This window comes from Hyperoodon ampullatus (genome assembly GCF_949752795.1).
Source record: "Hyperoodon ampullatus genome assembly, chromosome: 2".
In the NCBI taxonomy this organism is placed as follows: domain Eukaryota; kingdom Metazoa; phylum Chordata; class Mammalia; order Artiodactyla; family Ziphiidae; genus Hyperoodon; species Hyperoodon ampullatus.
Genome location: NC_136915.1, coordinates 90,824,329 through 90,842,079, shown reverse-complemented (window position 1 = coordinate 90,842,079; position 17,751 = coordinate 90,824,329). Strand labels below are relative to the sequence as shown.

Below are 17,751 nucleotides of genomic sequence, written 5' to 3'. Positions count from 1 at the left end.
GCAAAATCAAAGCTCCAGCGAGGGGAGGAAATAGATTCCAGGCGAGGACCTGATCTCCACCCTTCCCAGTGCATTGTTCACAGGAACTAAGTCTACTCACCAACACCAGGCACCACCAGGCTGTTCTTACGCTCCCCCTCCCTCCCTCTGGCTTGAGACGGCTCCTGCCTGGCAGCAGCGGAGGCACAGAGTTGTTTTTTTTTTTCCAAACACTGGGGTGGTGGGCAACCATGCAAGCTCCCCATGGGTCAGCAGTTTTCACTTTTAGGAAGAAGAGTTGACGTTTCCCGAAGACATAATGGTCTCTGGGTTATCCCCATCATCCTTCTGAGGGTGGGAGGAGTTGTCTGACTTACTGCGGCTGAATTCCATGCCGGCGATGATGGGTCGTGTGAATTTGCCGGTGGAGTCTCCGCTGGGGCACTTGCAGCAGGACATGATCCGGACGAAGGCCCGACGCATCTCCTTGTTGGACAAAGTGTAAATGATGGGGTTGGTGCCAGAGTTGAGCACAGCCAACACCAGGAAGTACTCCGTTCTGAAGAGGATGTCGCAGGTCTTCACCTTGCATCCCACGTCCAGCAGAAGCAGGATGAAGAGTGGCGCCCAGCAGGCGATGAAGACGCCCAGGACGATAATCACGGTCTTGAGCAGCGCCAGCGACTTCTCAGAGCTGCGGCTGGCCTTCGAGATGTTCTTGCGGAAAGTCAGACGGCGGCTCCGAGTCCTGACCAACGAGTAGATCCTGCAGTACAGGATGACGATGGAGAGCAGGAGCAGAGTGAAGACCGTGGTGCAGAAGAGGATATAGTGCTTGTGGTAGAGCGGCAGCACTGTGGAGCAGCTGGGCAGCGCGCTGATGCAGTTCCAGCCCATGATGGGCAGGCCCCCCAGGATGAGGGAGATAACCCAGCAGGCGCTGATGAGCAGGAAGGAGCGGAACCTGTTGCTCCCATTGTGGAGTTTCATCTTCAGCATGGTGATATAGCGCTCAATGGCGATGGCCAGGAGGCTGAACACGGAGGCAGACAGGGCCACAAACATACTCCCTTCCCGCAGAAACCACTGGGCGGGGGTTAGCTTGTAGGTGGTGGCCCCAGACAAAAGCAGGTTGGCTGTGTAGGCCACTCCTGCCAACAGGTCTGAGAGGGCGAGGTTGCCAATAAAATAGTACATGGGTCGGTGGAACTTCTTGGTTTTCCAAATGGTCAGCAAGACAAAGATGTTCTCTAGGATGATAAAGCAGCAGATGAGAATGAACACCACTGAGATCAGTTTAATGCCGTTTTCCTTGTCCGCGCCGATATTCAGCTTTCCCGTGTAGTTATAATGCCGGACGATGATGTCGTAGTTGACATAGTCGGAGACAGAGCTGCGGAGGGCCTTGACCAGCGGGATGTTGGTGGACCCCATGATGCGCGCTGTCCCCAGGAGCCCGGGGCGGTACTTCTCCAGATGAACGCTAGAGGGCGAGGCGGAGAGAGCCTTCACTGGCAGCGGGGGTGGTTGAGCGAGAGAGATCCAGGCTTTTTTGTGCAGCTTTTCCGTGGCTGGAGAGGGCCTCAGAAACCGCAGCCTTAAACAAATCACAAAGAGGAGAGAGTCAGGGAAAAAGCCACAGCACACTGGCGTCATTCATTCTAGCGAAGATACTGCTCCAGTTTTCTTGTTGTTGATTTGTTTTAAAGAAACTTGGGGAGAGTGCAGGAAGAAGGATTAAAACAAACAAACAAACAAAAAAATCAAGCTCTCATTTCTTGCAAAGAAAACAAAAAAAAAAAAAAAGGAAAAAGGGGAAGAAAGAAAGGGAGAAAAAACAAAAATGTACCCAAACTGAAAACTCCGACTCGACAAGACGAAAATCGCCCCCTATGGTTACATCCACTTAAATGGAAATGGGAAAACTGGAAAAGTGAACCCCATTTATCCCCACTCTTGCCTCCTCAACCCCCCCACCCCACCCCCGCCCAACGCTGCTCCCACCCCACAAGGTTTCCAGCCGCAGCCGAAAGAGTCTCTGAAGCGTTCACCCGCTCGGCGGCGGGCTCACCACCAGCTCCTGGTCGCTCCTTCGAAGAGCCTCAACCGCCAATGTGAGGGCGGAGACGCACACCTCTGCCCTCCACCACCACCCAGCTAAAACCACCTCCTAATTGCCATGCAAGAAATTAGGTTTGCACGAAAATCATTTGACAGCGTCAGTCACTTTTTGGGCTCTATTAATAACTCTCTAGGAGCAGGTGTGCTTAGGGTCCGAAGGCGCAGCATAGTGTGGGCAGCCAAGCCCGCCCTGGCCTTGCGGTAAACAGGAAAGCTTAGCGCGTCCGTGAAGCAACAGCCTTTTCTTTCTTCTTCTTCTTTTTTTTTTTTTTCTTGCGAGCCAGTGCAAGAAAATATAAAGATACGCAGTGAAAATCATTCATAAGATATTGCAATAAATCCCAGAAGTGTCGTACATTCGTTGATTGCAAAAGGAGTATTTTCAGTTACTGTGGATATAGCCAAAACACGCACACAAAAAGAGAAGTTAAACTACAAGTGATAAAAATACATGCCACTGCATTCCAAATTCCAAATGCCAAATTACTCTCCAGAAACTCACACAAACAGAAGTCTGCCGGTGCATTGCTAAGCTAGCGCGGGCAGTTTTATTCACTGCTCTTCTCCAACAAGTTGCCTCCTCTCATAGAACTAGAAAGTGTGGGGGGAATGAAACGTGGCACTGGTGATCAGAAGTCTACCCGAGAGTTGTTGAAATGTTTCAAGGTAACGTAGCAAATGCGATAAAAGTGGAGTCATCGAGGCGACAGCAATTCCAGCAATTCCCAGGACAGCAGAGGCAGCTCTCGCCCAGTAGCTCCGCGTTTCCCTCATCTAATTCCACATCCCGCTCGCTCGCAGTGCAAGTTTAAGCCCTTACCCCACCTCCCCCGGTCTTTGTCTATAGGATTTCCCAGAATAAGCGCCTCTCCTCCGACCCAGCACAGCTTCCGCTATCCCCCAACCCCAGACGGTTCTACAATGGGAACTTAACCCTTTTCCAAACTTTAAGTCACAAGTGCGCCAAGAACAATCCGATCCGGTTGGTCTCCTTAGTAGCCCAGAGATGCTTGTTTTCAGCACCCAGAGACAGATGTTTTAAAAGTGTTCGTTTGGCTTCATTCCGGTTTAAAAATTTTGTTTCTGCCTCTGAAGACCTCCCGCCGCGATGCTCCTCCGCGCTCACTCCCTACCTGGCTCAGGCTGGACGAAGCTGCGTTCGGGGAGCTCCGGGTCTGCACGGCGCGCTCGGCATCTTGCTGCTGCCCCCGACTGAGCGCGCCGCGTTCTCAACTTACTCGAGTCGGGGTCCCCTCCCTCCGCAGCCGCTCACTCCAATGGCCAGCGCGCTCGCCGCGGCCCGGCCGACCGGTCAGCTGAAGTCGCCGAGCGCCCCGCTGAGGCTGACTGGCTTCTTTAGGAAGAGACAGGGAGGAGTGAGTGCCTCAACCCCCCACGCCCTCCGCCCGCGGCTGGGGACCTCAGGATCAGTGCTGCTGAGACTCACTGTCCAGGAAAGATCTGGGGCAGAAACACACACACACACAAGAAGAACCCCTCCTTCCCCACAGGCAACCAAAAAAACGAAAAAAAAAAAAAAAGGGGGGGGGGGCGGAGCCTGGTGCCCCCAGGACTCTTAATGTATAAATCTCGGCCCTCGCCCTGCAATCCGCCGCTCCCGGGCGGTGGAGACCGTTCTCCCGCGCCTTAGAAAAGGGGGGAGGTGAAGAGTTGTTGGAAGCTTTTCTCCAGAAAAGTCTTAAGGGACAGAAGACGGCCTGGCGTGTGTAGTGCACCTCTCTGGTCCCCCAGCCCCGCAGCCCTTGGGGGATTGGAGTCCGGTGACTGTGACCGGGCTCCGCCCTCATCTCCGGCCCCGGCCGCGTCTGCGGAGGCAGGGGAAACAGGCGCCGCGACCCCGCGAGTCCCGGCCGCGTTCTGGGGGAGGAGAGGCTGGGAAGGGGCTGCCAGAGGTATGGAGGAGGCGAACAGCCTGGGAGGGAGAATGGGCCGGGAGGTTCCTCCACTTCTGCCCGCCTCCATCTCTCACCCCCATCCCGCTGCTGCCTCGAAACTTGCGGTCTGAAGGGCAGAAAGTGGCTTTCTCGGGGCGCGCAGTGAAATGGGCCAGCTCAGGGCGAGGTGTTAGGCGGGGGTTCCCCTCACTCAACTGGGCGCAAAATCAGGCCTTGTGGCCTAGATTCTGGCCAGTGGTGCGGTCTTTGAGGAGGTGGGCAGTTGCCGGGGCCCGAGAGATTTAAACAGCTTGGGCAGCTCAGCAATTTCCAAGGGGGAAGAGCTGCCGGGCCCGATCAGCCTAGGGCCTGCAGCTGCCCAGCTCGGGGCCAGCGCGCTTCTCTCCCTTTCTGCTTGAGAGGCCCCCAAGCCTCAATGCTCACAACTCGCCCACTCTTTCCTTTCCCTTGGATGCTACTTCAGAACGTGAGACTGCGAGGCGGCCTTGGTCAGCTCCGCCTAAATGATAAGCTGAGGGCACTTCTGACAGCCCTCCTGCTTCAAAGATGGTTTCCACCCAGTTCCTGGTCGCACTGGCTTCCCATCCTGGCAGATGTGAACGCAAAACTTCTCCGTTGTGCAGTTTCAATTAACACAGTACAGACACACCCTGTACCTGAATGACTCAGAAGGAGGCTGAATGAATAAACAACAGACTCCTGGCTTCTGGGATCTTACGACTTTGCAAAGGAAAAAAATCAAATGACAGTTAATACACAGTTGCCCGAAAGCTCTCATCAGCAGCGTTGCACCCAGCACACACCCACAAATATAACAACAGTAAGTGCAAACGACATAGAAACTAAGATAACTGTCCTCTATACTCTAGAATAGACTTTGATTGGGTCTGAGAATGTGTTTCACTTAAAAGGGAAGATATGTTGTGTCTACTCAGCACAACAAAATGTGTGGACTTGGCAAACTTCACCTCATCCACTAATTTATGAGTTCTTTAAAGGGAAAGGAATTAAAGTAAATTGCACACCCAGACTATATCAGGCATGTGGTAGATTATCTAATTTAACACTACTACTCTATGAAGCAAACATTGTTGGTCATTTTGTTGATGAAGGAAATGTCAAGCAGTTTAAGCCACTAGATGTCCCAGCTAATGAGTGGCTGAGCTAGGTTCCAAAACTCAAATACTGCAGATGCCATGTCAAATGCCTTCAGTAAACAGTTAAGGTGTTCTGTATGTATACAATGGTTTGACAAATGAAGTCCTTTAAAACCACTTCTTTCCTGACTATGCAAGTGTTACACGTATTAACACATTTAATCCTTACCATGACCCTGCAGGTTAGGTACTGTTAATATCCTAATTCTACAAACAAGGAAACTGAGTTCCAAACATATTAAGCAGCTCGGTTAGTGTGGGCTTTGACCGTAGACAAGCTGCAGGTTCTTAACTGCTGCTCTAAACCACCTCGATAAACCTCAACCATGTCAAATATTTGTGTGAGGGAAGTCAGTCCTTTTCTTGTGAATAATGTTGGTAAGGACAGCATTCAATATTGATTCAACATTTAGAAGAGCTCAAACACTTTGCAGATGATTACTTAGCAATATTCATCTTTAGTGCACAGCTATGAGATATAAAATATAGATGACCACTCAGGCAAAATTAGAAAGTAGGCAAAGTGATTTGCCACAATGGCTTCCCTGCCAGTTTCAAGTCTCTGGTTGCCACACGTGTCTTTTCCCATTACTCTCATGAGAGCCCCCCAAGAACTGCATCTTCAAAAAGCTGTTAGCCCAGCTTCCTTTCTGCTGCAAGTCCAATGTTCCTCCTTTACTTCCTGGCATGCTGAGGTTACCATCTGATGCCCATCACATTGAGGTTGATCCATTCCAAATTTCTGATTTCAAAGCAGGTTTGCTGCTCTTTATGCATGCTTTAGTGTCTCTCTTTAAGGGCTGCCAGATAAAATACCATGCAATATTTGGGGCATATACTGAAAAAAATGTTGTTTTAATCTGCAATTCAGATTTAACTGAGTGAGCTGTATTTTTAGTCACTAAATCTGGCAATTCCACTCTCTTTCCTAAAGGCTCCATTCACTTTCCAACTCCCTCTCCTCCCCCTAGTCCCCTGTAAAGATCCAACTCTCTCCTTACTCATTTGTTCATAGGAGAATAACTAGCCTCCGACTTCGTGGAGAAAAGAGTATCAGCACTTACAGATTTCAGCTTAATAATAACTTCACCCACCCTAACCTCCTTCCCACAGCTCTGCTCCTTCTCTTGCCTGTATCACCATGCTGCTTCCCCCAAATTTTCTAAGACAATTATTCCTTCTCTCTTTTGTATTTTCAGTTCTTTCCCTCTGATGACTCTTCACTTGAAACTTACCTTAATATTTATGTGTATCCTCTACCAAAAACTCACTGTCTACCCCTCATACTAGGTTCCAGGATCTCTCTCTTCTCGTTTGCCAACATTCAAAACTATGTAATGGAACATGATTGAGCTTTGGAACCAGACAGACTTGGGTTCAGCCTTAATTCTGCCAGTTCCTAGCTGTGTGACTTTGGACAAGTTCCTTTAACTTCCTGGAGCCTCAGCTTCCTCATCTCTAAAATGGTATAGTGATATTTCTTTCAGTCATTGGGAGGGTTAAAGAGCTTCATGTGTGTAAAGAGTATTATGGTAACGGACTTCCTTGGTGGCACAGTAGATAAGACTCCATGCTTCCAATGCAGGGGGCACAGGTTCAATCCCTGGTCAGGGAACTAGATCCCACATGCATGCTGCAACTAAGGAGCCGTGAGCTGCAACTAAGGAGCCCACGTGTTGCAACTAAGGAGCCCACCTGCGGCAACTAAAACCCCATGAAACTAAATAAATATATTTTTTTTAAAAAGTATTATGGTAAATGCTTCACTCTCCCACCACCTCTATCTTTAACTCTATTATATTCGCTGCTTTTATTATCTCACTTTCCATCTTACCATTCATGTTCCTTTTTGATTGTAAAATAAAATTATTTTTAATAAAATTAATACATGCATATGGTTTAAAAAAATCAAATAGTAGAAAACTCGCAGGGAAGAGCATCAGTCCTCCGAGGCTCCCTGACCCTCTAATCCTCCCAACCACTTTGAAATCTTATTGGTGCTCCTTTTCTTATTTATTTATTTATTTATTTTTGGCTGCACTGGGTCTTCGTTGCTGTGCGTGGGCTTTCTCTAGTTGCAGCGAGCAGGGGCTACTCTTCGTTGCGGTGTGCAGGCTTCTCATTGCGGTGGCTTTTCTTGTTGCAGAGCACAGGCTCTAGGCACGCAGGCTTCAGTAGTTGCAGCACGCAGGCTCAGTAGTTGTGGCTCGCGGGCTCTAGAGTTCAGGCTCAGTAGTTGTGGCACACGGCCTTAGTGCCACCAGGGAAGCCCTTATTGATGTTTCTTCTAGTGGCTATTTGAACTCTCTAAATCCACTATTTTATATGTCCGTTTCCTGATTATCAATTTTAGACAGTATCTATAGGTTTTCTGCTATGTTGAAAGAGTATTAATTCACTTACCCTTAAGAAACATGCTTGTGCTATAAACTTTCTAAATTCTTGCATGTCTGAAATTTTAAAAATTCTATTTTTACACTTGACTAATATTTTGGCTGAATATAGAGTTAGAGGTTGTAAGTAATTTTCCCTGAGAATTTTGAAGGCATTAATCCCTTGTCTTTTAATTTCTAGTACTAATGATAAAAAGCCTAAAGCTATTCTGATCAAAACCTCACATGACTACATTTTGTCTTCTTTGGATGTTTTTAGAATCTTCTCTTTCTCCACAGTGTTCCAGAATTATACAATAATATACCTTGATTTTCCAAGCTTTTTCCTAGGAAGCTATCTGAAATCATTTTTTTGATAACTTTATTTTCTCTATTCTCTCTTTCTAGAACTTCCACTCTTCAGATTATGACCCATCTGGACTGATCTTTTAATTTCCTCGTATTTATTTTCTATTTTTTACATCTTTATTTTTTTTCTAATTTCTGGGAGTTTTCTCAACTTTATCTTTTAACTCTTCAGCTAATATTTCCCTTGCTCTTATCATAGTTTTAATTCTAAATGCTCTCTTTTTCTTTCATGACTTTCATTTTTACAGAAATCTGTGCTGTTGCTGACATTTTCTCCTGTTTTCTTTATTTCTCATTTTCCTGTTTGTTTTGGTCCCAGTCCTTTGTGTCAGAGGCTTTCCCACTGTCAAGTGATCTCTGGCTGTCTATTCATATTTCAGACAGAGACACTGAAAGCTAATTAAAACTCTGTGGGGAGCTTGTCAATGGAAAGGTGCTGGGTGATCAGGCTGTGTTCTTTTGTTGGAGGACCCAAATGTCAATATCTGGAGATCTCTATTCCTAAGCTGGTCAATTTCTCTAGACGGGAATTCCAAAATCTCTTGTCCACCTTCTAGTATTTCCCCAAGTGAATCAAGGAAGAGCAGGGAAGAGAAGTAGGGAGAATCTTACCACTCAGTATTTAGATTTGACTGAATCACAATAATGGGGATCCCCACACACATACTCTCAGCTCAACCAGGTGTCCCAAAGACCCCTCTGATTTAGCCTCCAGGAAACCTCCAGTCTTCTGCTGAAATGGGGGTATTGGTACTTGTCCTGTTGTACAAGTTGGAAATGGAGGGCTGGAGATTTGGCTGCTAATTTTATTTTGATTAAAAAATTTTATTTAAAAATCGAAAAGGAAAATGAATGAGAAGTAAGACTTTGAAAGCAATGAGTCTAGTAGGGTTGGAGAGAGGCGGGTAGGAGGTGGTGTATACAGCATCTTCTCTCTAGTAAATGTTTCACACTCAGTCCTCTTATTTTCAGATCAGCATTTACACCACTTTTCAGAAATACCTGAAGCTTCCATTTCCTGACCCTAGCTGAGGATCTGTAGTGGGAATTTAACTTGCTTCTAGGATTCCCGTGCTTCTAGCTCAAGTTTCAACTTTCTCTAGTCTGACAAGCCATTTACACACATTAATTTGTTTTCCAAAATTTTACTGCTTTTGTCAGAGGCAGTTAGCCTTGAAGCTAATGTAGCTCAAACTTTAGGTTGCCGCTTCCAAGGTCCTGGAAGGAGTCCTAGTAATATGTCCCCAAGGTTATATAAATATTAAAAATAAGACATTTTAACCATAACTGGCTAAGTTTGTTGTCTCTTTCCATTAGGAAGTCTTCTGCATTTCATTTTCTTCTGTGTAGGGGTGGTTTTGGAGTTGCTGTAGGCATTTTTGGGATCTGGCTGAAGGGAAGTTGAGCTGCATTTAGATTGAATAAGGGGAAGGGGGGCTATATTTAGATTGAGTTTAGAAGGATATGTGAGTGAGATTCACAGTTACTTCCATGTTATTACTAGCCTTCCTAGTGTAGAACTGATTTTCAGGACTTGCACTGCCCTCCATGGCTACTCATGCTATCATGATATAAAATGCAAGGCCAGTGTCACATGACTCTGAGCCAGAAGCTAGTCTGGGGAAATTCTTCCAAAGATGTCATGTGTAAATTGTAATTGGAGCATTTGATTCTCACTAATATCTAGTTAAAACAGAATTTCTCTTCTTTCCAGAATATATTTGATAACTTAGTATATATAATTATTAAACACATCATATACTTTTTCCATTTTTGATGGAGTTCACACAAAAAGATTGATCAGAATTTGTGTATATGTCCAGTATTTGTAGGGTATAACTATTGCAATTTGGAAGTACGTTTAGGATTATTTCAATAAAATATGAGAGAAATTACAGACTCCTCATTTGGGCATATATAACTGTTCAGCATACAGACTTCCACTTAATCCACCTGTTTCTACTGTAGAGTTCCACAGTCAAAGTTGTTCTGTTCTACGTATACACGCTACTATATATAAGATAGGTAACCAACAAGGGCCTACTATATAGCACAGGGAAATCTACTTAATATTCTGTAATAACCTATATGAGAAAAGAATCTGAAAAAGAATGAATATGTATATGTATAACTGAATCACTTTGCTGCACACCTGAAACTAACACAACATTGAAAATCAACTATACTCCAATAAAATATTTTTTAAAAAGTCGCTCTGTTCTACCCCACAGCTTCTGCCCCAAGGGGAAAGAGACATTCACTCTGGCTATGCAGGGTTAGGGAAGGTCGCAGTATGAGGGGATGAAGATGAGTCTAACTGCTTCATTTTTCTTTTTTTTTTAAGTTTTTTTCAGCTTTTAATTTTTTTTTTTTTTTTTTTTTTGCGGTACGTGGGCCTCTCACTGTTGTGGCCTCTCCCACTGCGGAGCACAGGCTCCGGACGCACAGGCTCAGCGGCCATGGCTCACGGGCCCAGCCACTCCGCAGCATGTGGGATCTTCCTGGACCAGGGCACGAACCCACGTCCCCTACATCGGCAGGTGGACTCTCACCCACTGCACCACCAGGGAAGCCCCAGCTTTTAATTTTTAAAATGTTTTATGTAGTTGTCACACACACACACATATATATATATATAAAGTTGATTTACAAGAGTTTAACTTCTTCTAAAGAAGATTTTCTGTTTTCATCTTAACTTTCAACCCCACTTTCAGAGATACCTAAAATTCCCAATTTGGGGCTTTTCTGTGGTTTTATAGCATAACTAAGCTGGTTTTTGGTCTATAGCAGGCTTAGTTTTCAGTTTTCCTAATTGTACTAAGTAAATTAGCATCCATCCTCTGCTTTTCAGTTTCCAGAATTTTGTTGCTCTGATCACTTGTCTTTTCCTTCTCTTTGTTTGTTTATGCAAAAAAAAAAAAACCCCAAAAGCCCTTTACTATTATGTCCCTGAAGTGTAAGAGTAGAAGGAAGTGAAAGTGTTCAATTTACCACCTCTGAAGAGAGGTCATTTCCATTTTCTCTTAAACTCTGGCAGTCTGGCTTCTGCTGAAGTCGTTCTCCTGAGCTTGCCCTTTCTAAGGACACAAATGACTTTCTAATAGACAGAGACAAAGGCCTCTAGTGAATCCTCACTTAGGGGAACTTATGTAACATTTAGCACCGTTGACTTCCCCGTTGTTGAAACTCTCCACTGGGCTCTTCGGTAGTACTACTCTCTCTCGTTCTCTTCTGACTCAGATTGCTCTTTCCCAGAACTCTTAACTGCCTTCTCCTTTTCTATATTATCTTAAATATCCTTACTCCAATAATAGGAAATAATTATATAACCTGTATTATGTTCCAGTCACTGTACTAAATAAGCATTTTGTAATAAGTTTGTCCCCTCAACAACTCTACAAGTGAGATACTATTAAAAACCCATTTTACAGATGAAGAAACTGAGGCACAGAAAGCTTAAGTAATTTGTCCCAGTTCCCAGCTTTTTCCCACTGTGAATATTGCCTCTTCAAATGCTGTATCCTTGGTCTACCCTCTTATTCATTTACCCTTTCTTGGCTTTTCTCATCTACTTCTAGGACTTTTTCTATCACATGTAGACAACTCTGAACTGTATATCTCTAGGCCCCCTTTCTCCTAAGCTACAGACTCAATTCCCAAATATTTATTGGAAGCCTCCTTTTGCATGTCTCACACCCACCTCAAGATAAAAATATCCAAGGCCTAGCCATGTCATTTTCACCATTCACTTTTCAGAACAACACAACCTACTCTGTGTCATACATATCAGTTAATGGCATCCATTCACCTCATCAGATGAGCTAGAACATTGAGTCCATTCTGACTGCTCCTTCTGTCTCACCCTCTATGTGAAATTTGCTGCCAAGACTGTTGTCCTCTGAAGGGGCCTCTGTATTCATTTCCTCACCATCCTTCCATTGTCACTGTTAGGTCCTTACTCCCTGTTTATAATGTCTTCCTCCTAACTGGCCTGACCACCATCAGAGTTGCTTTCCTAAATGCCTAAGGTCTGTTTTTTCTGCTTATTGAGGGTGGACAGGTAATCTCCATGGGAGGGAAGGGTTCCTTACATAACAGAAGGATAGCAAGGTTCCCTTCAAGAAACACCACATGTATGTGTTTTACAGATCAATAGACACATACCAAGAGAAACTAAAAGCTGTAATGTTCCAAACCATTGATAATTAAGTACTAATCAGAAACTAAGCTAAAGCAATTCTGGAATCATAGAGATAAAAATGGACCTTCATTTATTTATTCAATAATTTGTCATTGAGCACCTACTATGAACCAACAGGCATTCTTCTAGGAACTGGCATTGCAGCCTTGAAAAAGACAGATAAGCTCCCTGATATCCTGGAGTTTACATTCCTATACTGAAGACTAATACTAAAGAAATAAGTAAATAAGAAGATATCAGAAAGTAATGAGAACAATGCTGAGCATGAAGGCAGGATGATGTGGCCTTGAGTTGTTGCTCTGGGTGGCCAGCGTTGGCCTCTCTGAGTGGCTGGCATTGGATACCAGTGCACCATGGCAGGCTCGGGACTCCCTGGAATGACATCAGAAGGCCTGAGTAGAACTCTGGCCTGAGAGCAGCAGGCCCAGTGAGGGGACCTCTGAAGTAGGCATCATAGGACCAACCCAGGGGACACACTCAGTGGCCTAAGACAAGTTTCCACCTCTCTCTGGACCTCTAAAGTCCTTTGTACCCCCAGCTCTTCATTACTTGCTTTCTTGGGTCCTGGGTCCCCCAAAACAATCTTCTACAACTGCTACCTCTTTTTCTCCAGTTTAGGACTTCAACTGCAAGGCCTGGCTGAGCCTCTGCTCCATCTGCCATGGAACCTTGCTTGGCCAGTGGTGAGGAGAGCATCAGGCAGCCAGAGCGTAGGGTGGTAAATGCCGGGAGCAGCTCTCAGCAAACACGTGACTGGTGGGTCCCTTAACTCTACCAGGCTGGAGGGTCTTGAGGGACATCGGAACCACAGAAAAGCCTCTCTATCATTCAATAAGACCACCTTATCAGGACTTTCCTGATGGCACAGAGGTTAAGAATTTGCCTGCCAATACAGGGGACACGGGTTCGAGCCCTGGTCTGGAAAGATCCCGCATGCCAGAGAGCAACTAAGCCCATGCACCACAACTACTGAGCCTGCGTGCCACAACTACTGAAGCCCACACACCTTGAGCCAGTGCTCCGCAACAAGAGAAGCCACTGAATGAGAAGCCCCTGCTCGCGGCAACTAGAGAAAGCCCTAGCACAGCAACAAAGACTCAACGCAGCACGCTCCCTCCCCCCAAAAAAGGAAAAGAAAGACCACCTTCTCCTGAGGAAAATTTTCTCCTGAGGGAAAGTAATCTCTGTCCAATTGAAGGATTACACATCTGTAAGTAACATGTTAGCAAAATCTAAGTATTCAAGGGACTTCCCTAGTGGTGCAGTGGTTGACTCCATTCTCCTAATGCAGGGGGCCCAGGTTCAATCCCTGGTAAGGGAACTAGATCCCACATGCATGCTGCAACTAAGAGTTCTAAGAGTTTGCATGCCACAACTAAGGAGCCAGTGAGCTGCAACTAAGGAGCCCGCCTGCTGCAACCAAATAAACAATAAATAAATAAATAATCTAAGTATTCAAGATGAATTTATTAAATAAAGAAAAACAATAAAAATGACTCTTTATATATTTTTCTATATAAATTATACATAAATTTATATATGTAATTTATATATATAAATTCATATTATATATAAAAATTTATATAAATATATATAAATTTACAGTGAATAAAAATTTCGGAAGGAATTTTGCTTCATATAAACTAAATCAAGAAGTCGTTGGCTTTGAAAATCCACTCAATAGATGATCTTTCTCTTGAATCATTTCTCCAGCCATTTTAGAAGCAAAATGAAGACAGATTCTCCAACAAATTTTGTGTTATCTAACTCTGTTTTTAAAGTTTCCAAATGTGCCTTATAGGTTTGAAATTAGCTGTCTTTTACATTTGTATTTTCTTTTATTGTGTCATTTTCACAAGCCTCAAAACAATCTTATTATTCACATGAATTTCAGAGGTAATTAAGGGCACTCTGGGCTGTAATTTTCTTTCCCAGTTGTGCAGTGTTGAGATAAAACCTAAAGAGAACATCTTGCTCTGCAATGCCCAGCAGAGCAGGCCATGAGGAGGAAGAAACAGTGATTGCTGCCACATTTGTGTGTTTAAGGAGATTGAACTGAATTGTGTGTACATAAATATGAATTCTAAATTGATAAGAAATCCAAAGACATTTTAATCTCACAAATTGAAGGTATTACTATGATTTTAAAACAAGTTCACAGCTTTTCATTTCTTTGTACCTCCCTACTAAGTAGTAAACAGGGATTGTCATCCTCATTTTACAGGTCAAGGAAAATGCCTAAGAAGGAAAGTGAGCTGCCCAAGGTCTTACAGAGAGTCTGTAGCAGAGCCAGATGAGAAATGATAGATTCCTGGCTCCTTACCAGTGCTTGAAGAAGAGTTAAATTAAAATGTTGAAGGGATGAAGGAGAGAAGAAAGAAACAAAAGGAGGGAAAAAGAGAGAAATACTCAACTAGTATTTGCTATTCTATATTGCTTACTTATTTGTTTATTGTCTGATTCTCTTACTGGCGTGTAAGTTCCATAAAGACCAACATTTTGTCTATATCTTTTACTGCTGAATATTATATATTAGTACCTAGCATAGTGCCTGGCACATAGAGATACTCAATAAATATTGATGATGAGTGAATGAATAAATTAAAAGTGTCTCCGATTCATCCTGAATTATGTCAGATGGGATGAATCATTTGAAAGCAGCTAGATTATAAATCAGAGTGTTATTTTGATTTTTTATTTTAGTTTCTAATTACAGAGATATGGAACTATTGATCCATGAAAAGACGTGGAGGGAGCTAAGATGCACTATTACTAAGTGAATAGTAAATAGAATAGTGAATAGAATCACTGTACGATTCCAGCTACATGACATTCTGGAAAGTTATGGAGACAGTCAAAAGATCAGTGGTTACCAGGGGTTAGGGGGGTGAGAGAGATGGACAGACAGGGCACAGAGGATTTTTAAGGCAGTGAAACTATTCTGTATGATACTATAATGATGAATACATGTCATTCATTGTACAATTGTCCAAACCCACAGAATGTGCAACATCAAAAGTGAACCCTACTGTAAACTCTGGACTGTGGGGGACAATGATGTGTCACTGTAGGTTCAGCAGTTGTAGCAAAGCTCTAGTGGAGGATGCTGATAATGGGGGAGGCTGTGATGTGGAGGTAGATGGTATATGGGAGATCTCTGTACCTTCCACTCAGTTCTGATCTAAAATACAGTTTATTCTACAATGAGATATCATCTCACACCAGTCAGAATGGCCATCATCAAAAACCCTACAAAAAAGAAATGCTGGAGAGGGTGTGGAGAAAAGGGAACCCTCTTGCAGTGTTGGTGGGAATATAAACTGATACAGCCACTATGGAGAACAGTATGGAGATTCCTTAAAAAACTAAAAATAGAACTACAATATGAACCAGCAATCCCACTACTGGGCATATACCCTGAGAAAACCATAATTCAAAAAGAGACATGTACCACAATGTCCACTGCAGCACTATTTACAATAGCCAGGACATGGAAGCAACCTAAATGTCCATCAACAGATGAATGGATAAAGAAGATGTGGCACATATATACAATGGAATATTACTCAGCCATAAAAAGGAATTAAACTGAGTTATTTGTATTGAGGTGGATGGACCTAGAGACTGTCATACAGAGTGAAGTAAGTCAGAAAGAGAAAAACAAATACCTTATGCTAACACATATATATGGAATCTAAAAAAAAAAAAAAAAAAGGAAAGAAAAAAAAAGATCAGAAGAGCCTAGGGGCAAGACAGGAATAAAGATGCAGACCTACTAGAGCATGGACTTGAGGATACTGGGAGGGGGAAGGGTAAGCTGGGACAAAGTGAGAGAGTGGCATGGACATATATACACTACCGAGCGTAAAATAGATAGCTAGTGGGAAGCAGCCGCATAGCAAAGGGAGATCAGCTCAGTGCTTTGTGACCACCTAGAGGGGTGGGATAGGGAGGGTGGGAGGGAGGGAGATGCAAGAGGGAAGAGATATGGGGACATATGTATATGTATAACTGATTCACTTTGTTGTAAAGCAGAAACTAACACAGCATTGTAAAGCAATTATACTCCAATAAAGATGTTAAAAAATAAAATAAAATACAGCTTATTAAAATTTTTTTAATTGAAGAATTTCATAATTTTGTTGCCTCTGTCTAGGGTTCATGTTCCTAGAGACAGTAACTTTAATCTCTCTTTCTTCCATTGTTCTAATTGCACTGAAGAATGCTAACCTAGTCTTTCTGGGGTAACCTGTGGCACTCCAAGTTTTTATCTATATATTTTAAGTCAAACCATCTTAATTACACCCTCTCATTTTGAGAAAAGTCTGTCCAGCAAGTTTTGCATGACGATGTAAATTTTATTTACATAAATTACAAATAATACAGTTCCTGCAAATTTGTTAATATCAGCATGGCAAAATCACATTAATCGTTGTTATGTAGAAAAGGCCGAATCAGATTAGTGAGACATCGAAATAGAAAGTATTGGGACTTCCCTGGCGGTCCAGTGGTTAAGACTCCACGCTTCCACTGCAGGGGGCGTGGGTTTGATCTCTGGTCGGGAACTAAGATCCCGTGGGCTGCACGGTGTGGCCAGAAAAGAAAAAAAAAAAAAGTATTTTAAAAGTAAATTCAGCCTAATTCCATTAAAATTCCCTGAATTACAAGAATGAGGGTAACCACGTATTGTTTAGGAGGTGGCTATTTATTTATTTATTTATTTATTTATTTATTTATTTATTTTTGGCTGCATTGGATCTTCGTTGTTGCACGTGGGCTTTCTCTAGTTGCCAAGAGCAGGGGCTACTCTTCATTGCAGTACGTGTGCTTCTCATTGTGGTGGCCTCTCTTGTTGTGGAACACAGGCTCTAGGTGCACGGGGTTCAGCAGTTGTGGCATACAGGCTCCGTAGTTGTGGCTCGTGGGCTCTAGAGTGCAGGCTCAGTAGTTGTGGTGCACGGGCTTAGTTGCTCTGTGGCATGTGGGATCTTCCCAGACCAGGGCTGGAACCCGTGTCCCCTGCATTGGCAGGCAGATTCTTAACCACTGCGCCACCAGGGAAGTCCCAGGAGGTGTCTTTGACTGAGTGAAAAGAATGGGTCAAAACCAGCTCTCCTATATGTGAGATAAACAAACGCCTCTCAAGGGCTTAAGGGATTTAACATGTTTACTCAGAGCCCTTAAGTATTGTTTAGACTCAAACAGCTTAGTAAACTTTGTGTTCACAGGTTATTTTGCCCTCAGTCCATCGTAACTCTTATATGTTGCATTGTTTATAACATTTTAAATCTCTTTTCTGTGGCAGGGGAAAAGTTGATAATTGAACAGAAAGACAAAAGGATAAACAGATAAAGTGACTTGTCTATGGTCCCACAATTCAGTCAAGGATTTTCAACCACTGGAGTTTTCTCTCGATGGTTAAATTCAAATTGCCCAAAACTGAGGAATTTTGGAAGGTTATATGATAATTACTCCCCTGATGACCTGCTTATTCGAAATAAAAGTGTACTACTTTAGGTAATATAAGTATTTATATGTTATTATATATATATGTCTATATTATATATACATAAGTATGTGTATATTTATACTTATATTACATATGAAAATAAGCTACTTTAAGTAATGAAAAGGAA

General features: G+C 43.4%; 1 protein-coding gene across 1 annotated transcript; it reads right to left on the bottom strand.

Moving 5' to 3' along the window:
• Positions 1-264: 264 nt before the first annotated feature.
• S1PR1 (sphingosine-1-phosphate receptor 1) lies at positions 265-1,428 on the bottom strand (the record flags this gene model as incomplete). Its single annotated transcript, XM_079725206.1, has 1 exon — positions 265-1,428. The coding sequence occupies exon 1, from the start codon at positions 1,411-1,413 to the stop codon at positions 265-267; it is 1,149 nt and encodes a 382-aa protein (XP_079581332.1). The 5' UTR covers positions 1,414-1,428.
• Between the last annotated feature and the right edge of the window lie 16,323 nt (positions 1,429-17,751).